Below are 20,120 nucleotides of genomic sequence, written 5' to 3'. Positions count from 1 at the left end.
GCTAGAGCTAGAACTCGGGGCCTTATGCTGGCTAGGCAAGTGCTTTACCACTGAGCCACACCCAACCCAATCCCTATGTTTTAGTTATGACTTTAAAGTTTTGATGTTTTATTTATTACTAACATTATTAGTTAGTTAGTGTGTGTGTGTGTGTGTGTGTGTGTGTGTGTGTGTGTGTCTGTGTCTGTGTCTGTGTCTGTGTGTAGGTTAGAGAACAACTTACAGTCAGTTCTCCCTTTCCACCATGGATTCTGAGGGTCAAACTCGGGTTGTCAAATTTGGCAGCAAATACCTTTACCCACTGAGCCATCTTTCCAGTCCACTCCTGATGTTTTACATACGTTACAAATAGGAGCCCTTGCTAGCAGCCACAATGGACAGGTGCTGTGAGGCACCATGGGGCTGAATGCTGTATGAAGGCCCTGGGGGCACAGAACAATAGCAGTACTAAGTTCAGGCTTGCTGCCCTGTGGTGTTTTTTTCTTAGGAAAAGTGGAGAGCGAGAGCAGATGAGATTGAAGATGCCATCTATGTGACCATGGAAATCCTGTCTAACTGGGGCAATGCATCATGGGTGGGTCTCACGGAAGTCCAGTTCTTTGACCTGAACAATATAAAGCTGTATGTCTCACCTCACGATGTGGACATCCGGAACGCAGTGTTGCCAGGAGAGCTGGGCTGCCTTGTCAGCAGGGACTTAGTGGTAAGTGAAGGGGGCCTGGGTTTGCTGTGTGTTCTCTGTCCACAGTGAGGATGCAGTCTCAGGTTGGGGAAGCATGCTGTCATCAACCCTAGTCATTCTCTGTAGCCAAGTGAGGAGAAGCCCATGGGAATAGCACCCTCTGAGGCTCCCAGTGTGTCTCTCCCTGAGGTCTTGCCTGCTGTGACCACTAACCATAGACCACCAGGGGTCACAGGGGCCAGTGCCTTCATTTATTTTGTAGATGAAAACACTAAAACTGAGGCTTGGAGATGGGCATGCACATGGCCAAGGTCACACACAGGAAAGTGGTGGGACCAAGTTCATGAGCTGCAGCCTGGCCCACACACTGTGCCCACACCTCCTCAGGGTGCTGCTTCTTGAGGCCATGAGTCCACACCCAACAGACATTGAATATTTTTTCTTTTAGATAGTTAATAGAGGTTAGTTTTATAAGCAATTGTATTTTCCCCTGTTACCATCTTTTTGCTGGTTTTTATGGGTTTTGAGACAGGCTCTTGCTGCGTTGTCTGGGATGACCTTGAACTCACTACAAAGCCTAGAGTAACTGAACCAACAGCCTGCCTTCTGCTTTCCTGGTTCTGGTGTTAGAGGTACATGCCACCATGCCTTGCTTCCTCCCGTCACGTTCAAGTTAGCTGTACTGAGCAGAACAGCCAGCCACATGGCTTTCCTGTGCCGTGTCTGGCACCATTTCTGATTGCCTTGGAAGAGCCTGCAGATCTGAGAGCAGAGCAGGGGATGAGGCAGGTGTCAGGTGCTCTTCTCTGTCTCTTAAAGCCCTGTCACATACCTGGATGATGGACTCCACTGTGCTGGTTGGTTGGTTGTCAACTTGACATAAGCTTGGGTTATCTGGGAAGAGGAGCCTCATTTGAGTAAAAGGCCTCCATCAGATTGGCCTGTAGGCAAGTCTGTGCGGCATCTTCTCGATTAATGGTTACTGTCATCACCTTGGGCGAGTAGTCCTAGGCTGTGTAAGAAAGCAGGCTGAGGAGGCCGTGAAACACACTGGTAAGCAGCATTCCTCCATGGTCTCTGCTCGAATTCTGCTTGAGTTCCTGCCCCCTGGCTTTCCACAAAGATGGACTGTGATCAGGACTTGTAAGCCAAATACACCCTTCTCCCCAAGTTAGGTTCCCTCATTGTTGTATCACAGCAACAGAAACCTAACTAGGCCATCCACCCAAAATCAGTGTTGTTCTTTAAAGTACTGAAAAGGAAAATATCGGAGTACCCCATGAGCAATAGAAAGCATCCCTGGGATCCCCAGGGACAGTTCTGATAGTGGCTGTGCCTCTCTCTACTTCCTGGGGCTGCTGAGCTTGGCTAGTGGGTGACTTCATAGGTTTGGTTTTTTGGGGGAGCAGGGACTGAAGTTGGGATACAGTGCAGCTGTGTCAGCTGAGCTGCTGGATCTTGAGATCCTCCTGTGGGCGGGCTGGACCCCCTCATTCCCTCCATAGTCTTCCAGGACTGGGTGACTAGAAAGCCCTGTCCCAAACACATCCAATGGCACTGGCTTTACCAGCCACAGCCTGATATTTTGTCTCACTTGACCTTCATGTGAACCTTGCCCGAACTGTCCTCATTTCATCAATGAGCAAATGAGACCTCAAGGGTTTGAGGGACCTGACCTGACCACACAGTAGTGGCTGGCAGGGTACCACTGACATCTGAGCAGAGAAGTACCTTTAAAAAGAGGAGATTTGAAGGAGAAGTTGCTTCATTATAGGGAATTGAGGGTGTGTTGGTAGACTCTGGGAAAAAACCCCTTCCTAGGTCAGGAGTGGTGAGGATACCTGTTTGTCATCTCAACATTCAGAAGCAGGAGAGCTATGAGTGGGAGGCCAGCCTGGGCTAAATAGTGAGACCCTGTCTTAAACACCCAAATGGGCTGAGGAGATGGCTTAGGTGGTAAATGCTTGCTATACAAGCATGAGGAACCTGGATTTAGATTCCCAGTACCTATGGCAAGGGCAGCGGGTAGGGTGGGGCCTGAGCACAGCAGCATGTGTCCAATGCCAGCTCTAGGGAGGCAGATAGGTTGGTCCTTGGAGCTCACTGACTTGCCAGCGTGGCCAAATTAGTGAGCTCTAGGGTCAGCAAGACCCTGTCACAAAATATTAGGTGGACAGCAAGTAAGGAAGACATCTGTTGTTGACCTCTGGCCTACACACACACACACACACACACACACACACACACACACACACACACACAGAAAACAAGAAAAGCAGAAACAAAAAAAGGAAAGCGCTATCCTTCCTTCTGTGTCCATCCTCTCTATCGCTGGCCCCTTCCTTCTGTGCCCACCCTCCATCTTGTCCCTTCTGTGTCCACCCTTCCCATCCCTGGCCCATGGTGTTGTGATGTCTCCACATTTATATACCCAGCCCTGTGGAGTCTTGATCTTTCCTACCAACTTCTCTCACCTTGTGTCTTGTTCCCTCAAGGACTCCTTTGCTTAGCAACAGTCTCTACCTGCTAGGCTACCCACACCCAGTGCTTACAGCCTTTGAAATTAGGGATTTCCCAAGTCAATAGTTATTTCCAGTAAATTTATTTTCTATTGTATTCCATAAAAACTGTTAAGAACTAGGTAGTGCATACTTTTTGTCCTGAGGGCTACTCTCTCAGCTAGTTGCTTTCACGCTTGCCCACGAATCTTGTGTCTCTGCTTCCCAGTGGATCTGACAGTGGGCCTTTTTCATCTCCCCAGTCCTTTTCAGGTCCCAAAGCCTGTGAAAGTGGGCTTCATTTCATATCTTCTCTTCCTGCTCTCCGTTCTCCATGAGTCAGGGCTCTCTAGGGGAACAGAACCCATGGAATGTATATTACAAAGGGATTTGTTTATTTATTAGATTAACTTACACAATGGGTCCACGTGGAGGGAGCCCAGCAGAGGCTAATGGCATTAGAGAGGCAAAGACTCCAGTAGCTGCCTGGTCCATGCAACTGGATGCCCCAGTAGTCCCAGTTGGGTATCTTTGAGAGCCTGAAGGATTCCTAGAGAGCCACAGGTCTCCCTTCAGTCATGTGGGAAGGCTGCAGGAGCTGTCTTCGGGGAAGGATGGAGGCACCTTCAGAATAGACACCCATCAACAAGAGCAGTAGTCAGCTAATGGGGGAAGCAGGCAGGGTGGCCTTCTCCTCAGATCTCATTATATCTGGTCCCCACTTCAGGAGGGGCGTTCCCTTTAGCTAATCCTTCCTGGAAGTGCCTTTACAGGAAAAAAACAACAACAAATAACAGTTGCCTCTTGTCACCTGGGCAACTGGGTGGATAGGGCCCACAGTACCCTGTCTGCCCCCGACTCCTTTCTCTAGTAGTCTGCCTCCATCATCCCCACATCTCTGGGCATGCTGATCCAGATCACCTGCATTTCGATTTCACCCAAGTATCCCTTTCTCATCAAGGCTTCCCTGCCCACAGTGTGGAGAGCCCTGTCCCCTCCTGCCCGGTTACTGTTGTCTTTGTTATCTTCCTCAGAGCATGTCTTACTAGAATAAATGCTTCTGTACCTGGGCTTATCAGCCTCCCCCATTTAACTGATAAGCGCTTGTCTGTCCTTGGTCACATCATATCCCTGATACATAAAATCACATGCTACATAGTTTTAAACTTTTTATTTGGAGACAATTATAGACCCACAGAAAGCTGTAAAAAATTATACAGAAAAAAAAAAAGACCATCAATAGAGAAAAAGTCAATGGAGCCAAAGTTGGTTCTTTGAAAAGATCAACAAAATCAAGAACCTTTAGCTAGACTAATAAAGGAGGAAGCAAAGATTTCAATGAATGTAAAGGGAATGAAGATGTGTTGGTATTTTGACAAAAAAAAAGGGGGGGAAATGTGGTGATATATTGTTTGTAATCTAGGAAATAAAGCTTGCCTGAAGATCAAAGGACAAAACAAGCCACTAGATTAAACATAGAGGCCAGACAGTGGTGGTGCACACCTTTAATCTTAGCACTCAGGAGGCAGAGGCAGAGATCTGTCTGGATTTTTGTGAGTTCAAGACCATACTGGGCTACATGAAATTAATCCAGTCTAAAAAGGAAACAGAGCCAGGCAGTGGTGGCACACATTTTTAACTCCAGCACTTGGGATCACACACCTTTAATCCCAGCACTTGGAAGGGTGAGACAGGAAGTGATATGGCTGGGCAGAGAAAGGAATATAAGGCCAAAGGAGACCGGAACTCTGGCTCTTGCAGGCTGAGGAGTTGGTGAGGTAAGAGGTGGTGGCTGTGATTTGCTTTGCTTCTCTGATCTTCAGGCAAATTTTATTTGTTCAAAATATCACCACATGAATGGAATATAACTACTGACCTTACAGAAATAAGGATTATAAGACTGTATGCCAACAAATAAGATAACGTACTTGAACTGTATAAATGCCAAGGAGAGCAAATTATCAAAACTGACTCAAGACAAAATGAAAAATCTAAACAGACCAATCCCAAGGAAAGAAAGAAATTGAGCTGATTATCAAAAACTCCACAAGGGAAGCCTGGGATGATATGGTGCCACTGGTGAATCCTGGCAGATATTTAAAGAATGAGCCTTTGACAGTCCCTTCAATCTTATAAAACGTAGAAGAGAAGGGAGTGGTCCCGGTGGATTTCTAAGGCCATATTGCTGAAACAAAGCAAAACATTGGCACAGAAAAGTACACACCAGTACTCAACATGTACTTTTTGGAACCTCAAATGAAGACCTCAGTGGGACCCAGTCATACCCCCTGGGATGACCAGAACAAATGACAAGTACTGCTGAAAGCCAATAGACCAGCCACCGTGGGAAACAGCATGGCAATTCTTCAGAAAGTTCCACTCCTGGTTGTATAACCAAGAGATGTGCTCACCAGAAAAACAAAAACAGCAGCAACAACAAACAAACAAAAACAACAAAAAAATAGAAACTCAACAGAAGATGGGAACAATCCAAAACACAGACTGATAGACAAATAATGAAAAGGTGATGTTAGACATACAGTATACTAATACCAACCATGAAAAGGAATGAAGTGTTGGTACAGGCTACAACATGCATGCATGGACCTTGAAAGCTAAGTATGAGAAGGCCACATAGTGAATGATTCCGTTTATGGAAACACAGCCTAAGCAGATATACAGACACAGGAACAGGCCAGGCATGGGAATAGGTGACCAATGGGTGTAGGGCTCCTTCAGTGAGAAGTGAAATGTGCTGGGCAAAGATGGCGATGCTTGTTGTACCCTGTAAATATGCTGGAAAAACATGGATTGCACACTTGAAAATGGTGAACTTTGTAGTATATGAGTTATATCTCAAAGCAAGAAGGACACACAGAGTTGCCATGTGTTATTGCTCAGTTTCCCCCAAAGATAACAGAAGTGGCCACTGTACTCATAGACAGTCCTCATATAGTGGTGTGTGCGCGTGCACGCGCGTTTCTATACCATTTTGTCATGCGTGGCTTTATGGGATTGCCAGCACATGAAGATACAGCACAACTCCATCCCCCAGGCTCATCCTAGCACCTGGAGAATAGCACTTGTCTATTCTCATCTTTAGACTGTCATTCCAAGAATGCTGTAACGGAAGTAGTGGTCCAACTCAGTGGCAGATAGCTTGTCTAGCATGTGTGGCCCTGAGTTTGATCCCCAACACCAAAAAATGAAAACAGAAAAGCTGTCCAAATGGTGCGTAAACACAATACAATCTGAAGACATTTGGAGGTTGGCTGGTTCCCAAGCAGAGTGCCCTTGACATCCTTCCAAAATGTTGGCTATTTTGTTATTAGTAGCTTATTCCTTTGGAAACTACTAGTTCCTTAACACAGGGTTAGTTCTGAGGCAGCTGGCATTTCTCTGCATGTGCGTAGATCTGTGTTTAATCAATGCTGGGACAGAAATCACCTTTGGTTTTTGTAGTTAGTCCCCACATACGTTTTCTGGGCCTTCATGTGTCTAGCCCAAGCTGAAGAGGGGTATTAAAGCCCCTAGAAGCAGCCTTCAGCCCATGCTGGTGTGGGGATCATTATGTCCCGTGGTTAGAATCTTTTTGAGATATATCCACACTGACTCCCTGTCTCCCTGATGGTCTTTTACTCCAAGTGCTGGCAGGAATGGCCAGCTTACTCACATACCCTTCACGAGCAGTCTGCCTCCCCTCTCTGCCTAGGTTTCTAACACTGTCTACGCACTTGCCCAGGGCTTTTTGCCTCAGGGTCTGCTACTAGAAGACTATGAGTCAGAGTAGAACTTATCCATGCTCAGTCTGGTCCCATAAATGCTTATGATAATAAATGCTTATGATAATCACTAAGACAGAAGACCCCACGCACACTCCACCATATGGGCTATGGGCATCCTAAGGCAGACAGACCAGAGGCCAAGTTGTACCTTCACCTTCCATCCACAAGGAGGCCCAGCAGTCCGCTCGCCCTAGGGTTCCAGAGGGCCTCACACTGCACTGTAGCAGCAGCAGGAGGCTGCCATGATCCTTGTCCTGCCCCTTCCTTTCTGCCTGTGATGTGGGGGAGGTGCTATAGATGCTCTGCCTGCTGGCCTGGCACTGGGGTGTATCCAGGATGTGCTGGTCAGTCTCTGGCTTCCCACCAGGTCCTCACACAGATTCTGTCTGAACGGGAAACAGCAGAGGGGAGGGCCACTAATGAGCCCGTGAGTTATCCTCAGGTTAATGCACTCGGGTTTCAAGTGACACAGTGCCCCCTTGGTTCTCCTGCCATTCCTCCTGCTGACAGAAATAAGAAGGGAAATCAATTCCTGTCCCCTCTCTGCCAGTGTCAGGCCACCACAGAGGGAGGGGTGAGCTTACCCGCTGGATTTGGAGATGAGCTCTCTTGACTCGACACAGAGTTCTAGCACAACCAAGGTGCTTCCAGAGTAAGTCAGCATCCCTTGAACCTACATTTCCTAGCAAACACTGCCTCTTCCCTGCTGAAAGCACCCACTATTGTCAGAAGACAAGGCCCAGCTGTTCTTGTAGCTGGAGCCAGGCTTCTGAGCCCCAGAGTCACTAGCCTCCATTCCCTGCTTCCAGCAATAGGCACATTCTTGGTGACAAGAGTCCTTGAGATGCTCTCAGATGCCAGGTGATGCCTGTTTGGAGTACAATATATTCCAAAGCCAAGATGGCTGTGGGGCCAGGCAGGACCTAAGAGGAGGTGAGGGTGGGACATGTGATGTGATGGGAGGGGTATGTAGTGATTAGTGGGGACTGAGGTACTGAGAGGGGCAGCCTAGCTTTAGGCAAATACTGGGCCCCAAGCCTGACTTGTGGGGCCTTCAGTGCCAAGCATTCTACGTGGTTGGAGAATTCAGAAACCAGGCTCTGAGGGGTAAGCTGCTCCATTTTTCTGGCAACGAATTGGTGCTTACTTTTCCTTTCCGACATCTGAAGCACCCAGATGATTTTTTTAATTATATGCAAGGTAGTCTCTTCTGTAAAGCTGCAACCCTAGCATATATGATAGGAGACCCATGTCACTTAGCCACTAGGTCAGCGCTGGGCCAAGGAGCTGTACCTAACGCTGGGATTCAGGAAGGAGGGAGACTAGGGGTCCCTCTTACAGAGCACTGCTAAAATGCTGTGACAGGAACCAGAGACAGTCTACACTCACCTCTGGTACTACAGACATTTAAAGCTGCCTGGAGGAGAGGCAGGGTCACAGGAGGATGGGAATGAGGAACCACGTGACGTATTGTTGGACTTCCCAGGGTGAAAAGGGCAGCAAGCATGGTCCAGGCGGTGCCCAGCCAGCTGCCCATGCTGTGTATATGGGAACAATGCTGGCTGAATTTTTTCTTCTGTTTTAATTGTATTCTTTGTGTGTGGTTTCAGAGGAATAATTCTTAAGAGTTGGTTCTCTCCTTCCAACTTGTGGTCCCAGGAATCAGACTCGGGTTGTTAGCCTTGGCAGCAGGTGTCTTTACCCACTGAACCAACTTGCCGGCCCAGCTGCAGCTTTGGTTCCCAGAGAGTGTAGAAATATCATAGGGTGTGACTGGAGCAGAAAGTCCCCTGATTGGGCTTTACCCATTGGCCACCAAAGCTCTCCCTTAGGAAGTGGTGCTGGTAAGGATGTAGATTTCAGCAAGCACCTGGCTCTGGTGCCCTGTGTCTTCAAGGGCAGTCTTGGCAACACCCTGGCTGCCTCCTGCCTCGTGAAGGAAATGCAAGCAGAAACCCCCTGCACTTAGAAACCCTGAAAGGAGCAGCAGCTCCATGCTATGGCCCTGTTGCAGCACATGGCTCCGAAATTTCTTTTTCTCCTCTCTTCTCAAATTTGAAAAATTCCACAGGGTTTGACGAAAGAAAATCAGAGGCTTTGCTTGCCAGGTTAATCAAACAGTGCCAGCAAAGGCTCTCTCTAGGCCTCCTGGCATCCCTCCCCACCCCCAGTGCCATCCTCAAAGCCCATTAAGCTGATTAAAATAAAGCCCACTGCATTTTGAGTTCCATCTGGCCGGCAGCTTTTTGCAGGGACAGGGCTATTGGCGCTATGAAGCGCAACTGGAGAGGGATAAGAGCAGAGGGCAGCACTCACTATGGAGATGCGGTGGCCCCATCCAGCCCTTGCATGTCTGCTGGCTTTAATTAGCCAGAGTCACTGGCCTTTTGTCCTGGAGACAGGCAGAAATATCCCTTACAGTTCCCATCTTTTGGCCTTTCAGAGCAAGAAGGACCCCTCAGTGTGGACCTGCCCCTTCCACCCTCCACTTCAGCTCTATTTTATTATCCACAACATGCGACAGCTTCGGGACTTCGGTCTAGCCAAGATCAAGGTTCGGAATTACTGGACAGCAGATGGGGTAAGTGGCAGGCCCTGCCTCCTCACAGCTCACTTGGTGGTGCCCAGTGTGCCAGTGGCCTGATTCCTGAGTTCGGAATGAGTCCAACGAGAGCCTCCGTGAAAGCCACCAGGAATGGAACTTACAGCTCCTAAGGTTTAGGAAATGGCGGTGGTAATACTCTATCATGTGAGTCTGGGAAGAAGAGCCTGTGGACTCTAGGCCCGTTCATTTAGCCACGCAGCTAGGTGTTAATCTGCAGGGACCAAGCTTGGAGAGCTTGCTGGGAAGCAGACTTTTCCTTCCTTCCTTCCTTCCTTCCTTCCTTCCTTCCTTCCTTCCTTCCTTCCTTCCTTCCTTCCTTCCTTCCTTCCTTTTTTTGTTTTTGAGACAGGGCCTTTCTATGTAGTTCTGGCTGTCCTAGAACTCTATAGACCAGGCTGGCATCAAACCCATAGAGATTCCCCTGCCTCTGCCTCCTGAGTGATGGACTAAAGGCATGTGCCACCATGCATGGCAGAAAGTAGATTCTTTTTTTAGGGGGGCAGGGGGAGTTGAGACAGGGTTTCTCTGTGTAGCTTTGGAGCCTGTCCTGGAACTCACTCTATAGCCCAGGCTGGCCTTGAACTCACGGAGATCCACCTGCCTCTGCCTCCCAAGTGCTGGAATTAAAGGCGTGGGCCACCACCGCCTGGCCAGAAAGTAGATTCTTATTTGGTAGTTTGGTAGGTGGGACAGGGATTCTGTGTGTCAGACCTGGCTCTCGGGGGTATGGAGCTGGCTCTACATGGCTAGCTTTCAGTGTGGCTGCGGGCCCGTTCCAGAGTCCTTGCTCTGTGCCCTGCACTGTCCTCTTGTCCCCAGCCTTCCCTCTGCAGTGTGTTCTTCATGTGTTGATTTGCTTTAGTTCTTCACCCATATGGGCACACCAGGCGCTGTCAATCTCTTGATATGTCCTGAGGAGACTGATGCAAAAGACACAAACTGCCCTGGAGGCCACCTTGCTGAGACGCTGACAGACAAGATGTAGACAGATCATGCAGTGTGCTGGAGCCCTGAGCAAGGTGGAGCAAGCAGTGCCAGGGAGCCCCCAGGGGGTAAGGGAAGTAAGAACAGGAGGCCACACCTCACAGCATACAGAGGATGGCACTGTGTGAGTGAGGAAGGGCAGGGCACTGCCATTCTGCCTTCTTGCCCTCTTCAGGAGACATGGGGTCAGGAGTGGCCAGGCCTCATGCAAGACCTGAGGGACTAGCACGGGAGACATGGTGAGTGGGAGCTGTCTTTCCAACCTCCATCTTGCTAAAAGACACTAGGGAACTGTGGGCTCTGTGGCCATCTGTAAACCTTTAGCCAGAGGCACAGCTTCTGTGAATGGCCTCCATGGAGGAGACCTGGGCCCTGTTGGCACTTCGAACCATTCCCGTGAGCTTGGGAACTGGCCTGGGGATGGTTTTATTTGTTCCTGCCTTTGCTTGGTTACTTATTGAGACAAGGCCTTATTATATAGTCCAGGATGGCCTAGAATTTACCCTGTAGCCAAATCTGTCCTTGAACTTTTAATCCTCCTGCCTCAGCCCTCCAGTCTGTCTCCAGCCGCCTCTAGCCTCTATCACACTCTTCTGCTGCTTCAAACCCTTTGACCCAGAGGCTCAAGGTCAAACCTCTGGTGTGACATCTGAGCTTCTTCATGCTTTTGTGCCAGTCTCTGCCTCCCCAGCAATGCCTCCCCTTGCTCATGCCAGCCTCCCGAATGCTGGCTGCTGTGCCACACCCTGGTGCCTGCCCACCTCCCCGTCTCACTCAACTCCAGACGCTTGCCCTGCAGATTCCTCAGGCGATGCTTTCTCAAGGGATCGGCCTCTGCCCTTGAGCCACTTCTGGGCCTCATGAGCCTTCCCTATCCTCCTCTGAAGGTTGTGGATTCCAAGACAGTAGGGCCAGAGGTCTCCACCACTCATCTGTGCCAAGGAGATGAGCAGGTGATAGATGGGTGAATAAAAAGAACCAGTGGGTGAGTTCACATTCCTGTAGTTCATGAGCAGCTATGCTGCCCTTTCTTACACCCAGGTGAGAGGGCCTGAGGTTGAGAGGGCTGAAGCAAAGCTGGCATTCCTCCAGAGGAGCCCTTAACATCTCTTCCTCTCCTCTGCCCTCCTCCTTCCTTCCCACCCTACCCTTGTTCTTCTCTCCTCTAGTTTTTCCCACAACCAGCACCTGCTAGGCACCATAGGCCTGAGAGCCACGAGGTGGGCACAGTCCTTCTGGCTCTATTCATGGGCCCTACTGCTCAGACCAACAGAAAACTCCCTTTGCTTTCTGCCTTTTGAAGTCTTTCTTTCTTTGTTAATAAATTCCTCGAGTTTAAAGTTGAGAAAAACAGTTATCTGGAATATGTGAGAAAAGTCCTAATGGCCTGTGACCTGTGAGTTCCCTTCCTCCCTGGCCATCTCTTAAGTGCTCAGAGCCGCCCACTTCAGGATCTCAGGAGCTGGAGCTTCCCTGCAAGTGCTCCTCACACTTTGTTCTAGAATGGGAGTGAGATGCTGCAGCCTGGCCAAGCCCATGCCCCATGGCTCAGCATGGTCACTAAGCATGGATTTGGGGCACATTTTATACACTAGACCACAATGCTGAGAAGCTGTGTGCCTCGACCAAGACAGGCACTTATTTACCTGTACTCAGCCTTCCTGGGACATGCAGAATACAGAAAGGGCTCAGGGCCCTCTGAGTCAGGGGAGCGTCGGAGGCTTACTGTGGGCGCAGAAGTGTGGGTTCTGACACCCGGGGTGGAGCATGGAGTGGCACTGTAGAACAGCGCTTACGCGACGCACAACCATCTGTTGCCAGAACTTACCGGGGGCAGAAAACACAAACAAATGCAGCTGTGGCTTGGTCGATTTAATATTCTCCAGAGAACTCTATTGCTGTGTGTTTTGGAGGAGATAAAATGAGAGTTTATAGGGAATATAACTTGGCCCGCAGACATGGCTTGTTAATGCAATGTTTTGTGTATGGGAGTTGAGGAAGGAAAGTTAAGTGGGGAGCGAGGCTCACTTGGAATGGAGGAGAGTCCTAGAGAAGGGTTCATTTTGATTGGAATGTGCCGCCTGTTACCTCCTCGTGTTAACATTTCCAGACTCCTTTCCCTAACGAGGTTGCATTCTGAGTGTTAGCTTCCCTGAGAAGAAGGACTTGGTAAGGGCAGTAAGAACAGGAGGCCACACTTTCCAGCATACAGAGGATGGCACAGCCATGTATGCTGTGACAGATGTTATCGGTCCAATACTCCAGGGGTGAGGCCTGTGAGAGGCACACATGTGTGAGAATGAGTCACTGAACATGGGAACCATCTTGTGGCTGGTGACAGTACTCCCTGGCTTGATGTTGAAGAAGCTGAGTCTGGAATGGTAAGACCCCACACAGCAGATGGACGGGGGTCTCTTTGGTCAGCTGATTGGAAGTGGGTGCCTGGAGTGCTGCCCTGAGAACCTTCCTTCTGGTTCATTGGGGATTAATTGGCTGTCTGCTTAGGGTAGGAAAATAGGATAACATGTCTGCTACATCTTTTTATGTTTCATACACATGGAAGGTACAAGGGACTGGGCTGGTTGGGGGGCATGAGGGTCACATGGGTTTCCTTTATAAAGTGACAGTTGTGACAGGGAGGGAACCATCAGTCTCTATAGTGGATGATTGCCTGTCTGCTGTGGTTTGGAAACAGACAGGCTCCATCTGATGGGAAGCCATTCAGATACTTCCTGGGATGGTTTGACTCTGGAAACTCACCTATAGGCTCATGTTTTGAATGCCTGTTTCCCAGTGCGAGGGATAGGTTTTAGGGACTTGGGGACCCTTTAGGAAGAGAGACCTGGCTGATAGAAGTAGGTCACTTAGGAACAGAACCTTGAAGATTAGCCCAGCCATAGCCCAGACCCTGCTTCACATCTGCTGTGGTGAACTCTGCCATACTTTCCTCACTGTAGTGAACTGAGCCCTCTGAACCTGTGAGCAAAATAAACTTCTCCTTCCATAAGTGGTTTCTGTCAGGTATTGTTGCAGTGATGAGAAAAGTAACGCACTGCTCTTGGAAGGGGCCGTATTTGTTCTCACGGGGCCCTGTGCTGGTTCTCAGGAGAGGGTTGCTATAAAGAGAACAAGCTCTCTGAGCTCTTTGGCTTTCTGTCCTTGATGTGATCTCCCACACACTCCTGCTGTGATGCTATTAGTGTTGAGGCCTCCACCAAAGCTGAGCCGATGCCAGTACCTTGCCCTTGAACCTCCAGAACTGTGAGTTAATAAATCTCTTTTCTTGATAAAGTTACAGCCTCGGGTATTTTGGTATCCTGACAGAAAACAGGCAAATGCATCATCCAGCTCTGCACTGGCTCCCTGTGTGCCGTCTGTTTTCTTGTATAACAATCTTGAGTTGTCTGTGCTTTCCTTGTGAGCAGGTACACTGCTACCACCCTCACCATTATACCAAGTGCAAGAGTCATCTCCAGCCCAGACATCACAGGGAGTGACATGAGGAAACTGCATTTCAAAGTTAGTTTAAATTGCATTGTGCATAGCCCTGTGCAAGGCTGGTGTGTGTGCAATAGGCTGCACTGCCCCAGTGCTCACACTGCAGGGAGCACATAGATACAGCCCCGTGTGCATAGCCCTGTACCTTCTGGAGGGTAAAGGAAGGTCAAGCAAGGATACAAGGGAGTGCAGGATTTCAGGCAGCGCTCAGTGTTTTGAAGACAATGAACTAGGGAAATTTCCTGGCTGCTGGTTGATTGCTGTGACAAAACACCATGGCCAAGGCAACTTATAAAAGGAAGTGTTTCATGGGGCTTATGGTTTCAGACAGAGTCCAAGACGGCAGAGCAAAGGCATGGCGGCAGGTGTGTCTGAGAGCTCACATCTTGAGCCACAACCAGGCGGCAGAAAGACATACTGCAAATGGCTCCAGTCTTTTGAAACCTCAAAGCCTGCCCCCAGTGACATACCTCCTCCAACAAAGACATAACTCCTAATCCTTTCCAAACAGTTCCACCAACTGAGAACCAAGTATTCAAATGTATGAGCCTGTGAGGGCCATTCCTATTCCAACTACCACAGGGAGTGAGGGAGAGGAGGAGGAGTCATGGGTAGAATGTTCCTGGTAGGGACATAGCAAGAACAAAGTCCCTAAGGGCAGGAACATGCTTAGCAGCTCTTAGGACAGAAGCCACATCGATGGGCCTGATGGACGCAGAAGTTCAAGAGGAAGCCCTAAGAGGAGGCAGAGCCAGGTGGTGTGGCCCGGAATAGTTGGGCCTTATTAAGAGAACAGAAGAGAGAAGTCAGAGTAAGAGCCCTGTTAGAACCTGCCCACCAGGGGGCAGTCTTCAAAGCCTTAGTCTGATGATGCCATCTTCAGCTCCATGGGCTTAATGCCCATGCCACTGAATGCATGTAGAATGCTCAGATAAGTCCTGGGCTTTCTACCTCCATGCAGATACCAGCCTTAGAATCACTGGAATGTTCTGAACAGGAGACAATCTGACCAAAGGATCTAAAAGGCCACCCTGGCTGCTGTCTGAGGGATGCTGAGGGCAGGGGGACCCAGGTAAGAGCCTCTAGGCCCAGCCTAGCTAGAAACAGCATGGCTTAGGCATGGGTGCCTATGCTTGGGTATACCTGGTTCCTCCCATGATAACAGATGCGTTGGCAGCTGTTTTTCTGGAAGGGATTCAAATAGTGCCAGTGTGGAGACTGTTGGATGTCAACCCAAGAGCATCCCCACCCTGCCACTCCCGTTCTATCCCAGAGCCTTTGAATGTGAGCCCTAGCTATGGCCCCTTTCATTCATGAACACTTCAGTGCCTCTGGACACTCAAGTTTGTGTTCCTTTCTTATAACCCCAATCATGGGGCCTGACAGTAATTATCGTTTTGCTCTAATCACCATTCTGTATTTAAACAGCCCAAACTGTCCCAAAATGTTTTGTTTTTGTTTTTTAACATTCGGTGTGGGTTCTGATCACAGCAAACATTGAGTCAGCTGAGGCAGGTGGCCTGGTGGCATTAAGCAAAATACTTGGTGGGTAGGGGACCGATCATTAGCATAAGGCTGCGGTGGTGACCCTCAGAGGCTAGGCCTAGGCCAAGCTTTCTGAGTAGGGCAGGTGCAAACTCAGGATGGCAGCTGAGGTCCCATGCTCTTAGCCAGGAGCAGAGTGGGCTAGGCAGGACAGCTGCGTGGCAGGACAGCAGTGTGGCAGGACAGCTACGTGGCAGGACAGCAGTGTGGCAGGACAGCAGTGTGGCAGGACAGCTGCGTGGCAGAACAGCAGTGTGGCTGGGCAGCTCAGTGGCAGGACAGCAGTGTGGCAGGACAGCTCAGTGGCAGGGCAGCAGTTTGGCAGGACAGCTGCATGGCAGGACAGCAGTGTGGCAGGACAGCTCAGTGGTAGGGCAAATCAGTCTGAGTCTGTGGATAGTGAGTGGATAGGAACAGGGCTATAATGTCAGCTGACTATTTTCTCAGGAAAGTTTAGAGATGACCACTTGCCCAGCTGGCTGCTCATGGGGCTAGATCTACTGTCCATATAAAGAGAGGATGGGGGAGGGGGAGCCAAGGGCCACTCCAGCAGGGAGACACCAGGAAGATGGAAAGGTCCTTCTCTGAGTTCAGGGCAGTCCCATGTTATGGCATTACTCTTTAGTTCCTGGAGCTGTTACTGAGCCTGCCTGCCTGCCTGGTTGCTTTCTTTCCCACCCCTCTTTCCCTGAGTGTTCTGTACCCCAGCTCAGCCTGCCCTGAGCCAGGCCTGCCTGCCCACCAACCACAGCATCTTGACCTCTCTTCCAGTGTCTGGCTCTCCCATCCTGTCCTGCCCCAGTCCTTTTGTCCCTCTGTGATCACCTGAGCTGTGGCCACCTCAACTGCAGTCCTACCATTTATTTCCCAAGCTTGCCTCCTTTTCCCTCACTTACTTCCTCTTCTATCTGCTACCCCACTGCCTCCGTCTCTCTTGAGAAAAGTGAGTGTCCTCATGACAAAGATGTGTTGCTTTGGTCATCCTCTCTGAGGGACATGTGAAAGAGCGTTGAGTCCCCTCCCCAATATGGCGGCTTATGCGCAGGAGCTTGAAGGAAGGAGCAAATGTAGGCCTCAGGACAGAGGCCCACATCCCGGTGGACACAGGGTACACAGATGATTAGCAGAGGGGCAGGAAGCCAAGAAGCAAGTCTGAGAGCCCCGAGCAAAGCCCTCAACAACTGGCATCGAGAGGAGAGACGAAGTCAGAAGGGCTAGAGACTTCCTGGAGGAGGCTGTGCAGAGCCTGTCCTGAGACCGGATAGGCCACTGGATACAGCAGCTTGCTCTCCAGAGTCTCCAAAGTCTGGTAGAGGACAAAGTGGATGCAGCAATACAGGAAGCAGACCCCACACCCCCTCCAAGTGTCCCAGAGCCTCTAGTTGCTTCCTCCTCTAGAACATTCTTTGGGTGCAGATAGGGAGGAGACTGGCTCACATTCTCTGTGTAGTGGGTCTGGTGTATGGGTAACTTCAGGCGGGCACAAATGAAGTCCACTGTGGCTAAGTGGCCATCCAAGGCACAGTTTGCTTTCCCAGACCTGCCCTGATGTTTGGACTCAGCCAGTTGTGTACCCAAATGTTTTGCTGGATAGGCTGGCCGTGCTGAAGTTGGTAGTCATCCCTGGGGACAGTTGACTTCAGAGCCCTGCACCTCTCAGTTCTGCCTCAGGGAAGCCACATGACCACTCCCCTTTGCTGAGTAGTAAGTGTATTCATTAGAAGGGGCGGGGCAGTTATCCATCCAGGCTAGGGAGGAGAGTGGCCTCTGCAAGCTAATTCAGTTATCTAGGCTGCAATGATACTTATAATGTGTTAAATGTGAATTATCATCTCACCGTGTCTGGTTCTTAAGAACTAGAGAGAAAGACCATAAGGGAAAACGAGCGCTGGGAATGGGACCATGTAGCAGCCATGGGACTTCAGAGTGTCACTTGAGAAAGCATCAATACAAGTACCACCACATCTCTCGTTAAACAAAGAAGGGAAACAGGAAAGTGTACTTACACGCAAGTGCACACTCATAAATGGTTGTAGGTAAATCATTTGGAAGGATGGGATTTCTGAACGTACTGGATTCTGGCGTAAAGAAGGAAGAGCCTCAGCTGAAGCCCTGGTAACTGGACATGGGGCAGAGCCAAGTCTTCCAGCAGGAAAAGATTTTCCCCAGATCTATAAAGGCATCCTTTTTCTAGAGCTTTGCTGAGGGGATGCCGAGGGGTACCTACCTGCAAGCCCCCAGCCCCAAGCCTCTGTGATGCAGGTGTGGACCTCCATCCAGCTTCCTAGTACAATCCTTGAGGTCTGATGATGTTTATATGGCCACCTACATAGCAACGGCCTTGCCTACCTGCAGGTTCCCATCCCAGAATTCAACCAGTAGCATAAAAAATATTCAGGAAAAAAAATCTCTATCGAATATATCTTTTTTCTTATTCTTCCCTAAACAATGTAGCATAACAATTTCCATAACATTTACATTGCATTAGGCTTTATAAGTCATTTAGAGATGGTTTGAAGGAAGCAGGAGAGTGTACATAGGTTATATGCAAATTTGTGATGTTTTATACACAGGACTGCAGCATGAGACAATGCTGGTATCCACGGGGACCCTGCAGTAAATCCCCCACAGATGCTGAGTGGTGGTTGTAGGTAGAACAAAGTCTGGAAGGATGTGTGTGCACACGCACACCCACTGCAAGGTTCCAGGACCATTACCTCTAGGGAACAGGAGATGGTATGTGGGGACTTAATTAAGAAACTGGGGGCCCAGAGTTCCACCCACATGGGTAGTTCAGTCTATGCTGGCGATAGCCAGAACTGAGCTCTAGCTAGACATACAGAGAGGAGGGAAAGTTCTGATGCCTTCATATGGGGTGTCTGGCACTGTGGGACAGTGTAGACTTTTGTTTCTGTTTCCTACCCGGATATCCCACACCAAATCTGCCCACAGGCACAGTAGTTTTTGCTGGAAACATCAGAGATGCAAACTGCAGGCCAGGCAGGGCCCTACCTCCCCCAGAGCTCACTGTTTCCTTACCTCCCTTATGTCCCTTACATGCCTTCCTCTGCCACAGTCATAATTCTTGAGGGAATGCAGGGCAGTGGACATCTATGGCCAGTGGGGCTCTCAACTGCTTGTGTAAGACATGTTTTGGGGGCCAGACATCCCATTAGAAAAGCTAGGTTGCCTATCCACCACTGTCTGGATGGGAAGCCCATCTACACTCTACCACCTCTTTAAATGAGTGTTTCTGTCTCCCAGATGTTTCCATGGTGGTAATTTTCAGAACTGCCCATTGAAAGCTGCCAGTGCCATCCTCCTCCACGAGCTGTGTTCTGATTAATTCACAGCACACGCTTGCTCTGTGCCTCCTCTAAACAGAGCGCACATCCATATAAACATGTAAAAGCGCACTTTGAACATCGACTTTTCTGACAGCCAGCAAATAGTAGCCTGCCATCCTGCAATTGGATGATTGAAGCTGAGTTCCTGTGGTGGGATACGGGTTTGATGGCTCTCCTTCTGCATTGCGCTGCAAACCTGTCCATGGTGATCTAGGAATTTAGTTAGAGCACACAGATTTAGCTTACAGGGAGGCTAAGGCATGGAGAATGGGGGCTCTGGTGCCTCAGAATCCACACTTGGTCAAACACAGATCAGAAGCCAAAGATGGGCAGGAGTGGCCTGGGAGGAAAAGCCACAAGCTGCCATCTTTCTTGCTCTTTGGTCTTAGGAGAATGTCCAGATTAGTCATGTGTCAGTTCCCTCATGATGGCTGTGATCCTACCATGTGCTGTATCCTTGGGCAATTGCGGAGGACTTCTGCTGACTTGGCAATTCACTTTGGTTAGGAGAGATAAATTAGCAGCCAAGCAGGCGTGGAGGTGTAGGCTTGCAATCCCAGCACTTGAATGCTAGATCTCAAGTCTGGGACCCTATCTGCAATGAAATAGCCCCCTTAGTCAGGTCTGGTGGAGCACACCTTTAATCCCTCACTGGAGACGCAGAGGCAGACAGATCTCTATAAGCTTGAGACTGGCCTGGTCTACATTGTGAATAGATCAATAATGGCCTAGGCTACATAGGGAGACTCTTTCTCCAAACAAATAAAACAAAACAAAAACCTTCCCCTAACCCTCCAGAAATGCTGATGAGAGAGACCATTTCAGAGACTGGGGAACTCAAGAGCATCAGGGTATAGAGGGGAATGGGTGGAGTGTTCTTTAGAGCCTGGTGTTAGGGAGTCTCTGAAGGCAAGAAGGAAGTGTGCTGTGGCATCAAGGAGCAGCATATGGAGGCTGGCAAACCGGGACCTGGGACTGTATGGGTAGAAAGAAATGGTCTATGGCATCAAGGAGCAGTATATGGAGGCCGGCAAACCGGGACCGGGGAATGTATGGGTAGAAAGAAATGGTCTATGGCATCAAGGAGCAGTATATGGAGGCTGGCAAACCGGGACCTGGGACTGTATGGGTAGAAAGAAATGGTCTATGGCATCAAGGAGCAGTATATGGAGGCTG

The 20,120-nt window shown here is 49.4% G+C and overlaps 1 protein-coding gene across 1 annotated transcript in view; it reads left to right on the top strand.

Moving 5' to 3' along the window:
- Katnip (katanin interacting protein) overlaps positions 1-20,120 on the top strand; it is a 121,077-nt gene that overhangs the window by 63,360 nt on the left and 37,597 nt on the right. Inside the window, exons 11-12 of the mRNA XM_059267211.1 lie at positions 488-703; positions 9,409-9,546. Coding sequence (XP_059123194.1) covers positions 488-703; positions 9,409-9,546 — 354 coding nt within the window. The remainder of the gene's footprint in view (positions 1-487; positions 704-9,408; positions 9,547-20,120) is intronic.

This window comes from Peromyscus eremicus, chromosome 1 (genome assembly GCF_949786415.1).
Source record: "Peromyscus eremicus chromosome 1, PerEre_H2_v1, whole genome shotgun sequence".
Classification (NCBI taxonomy): Eukaryota; Metazoa; Chordata; class Mammalia; order Rodentia; family Cricetidae; genus Peromyscus; species Peromyscus eremicus.
The sequence above is the reverse complement of the archived record's forward strand: the minus strand, read 5'-3'. Positions and strand labels throughout refer to the sequence as shown.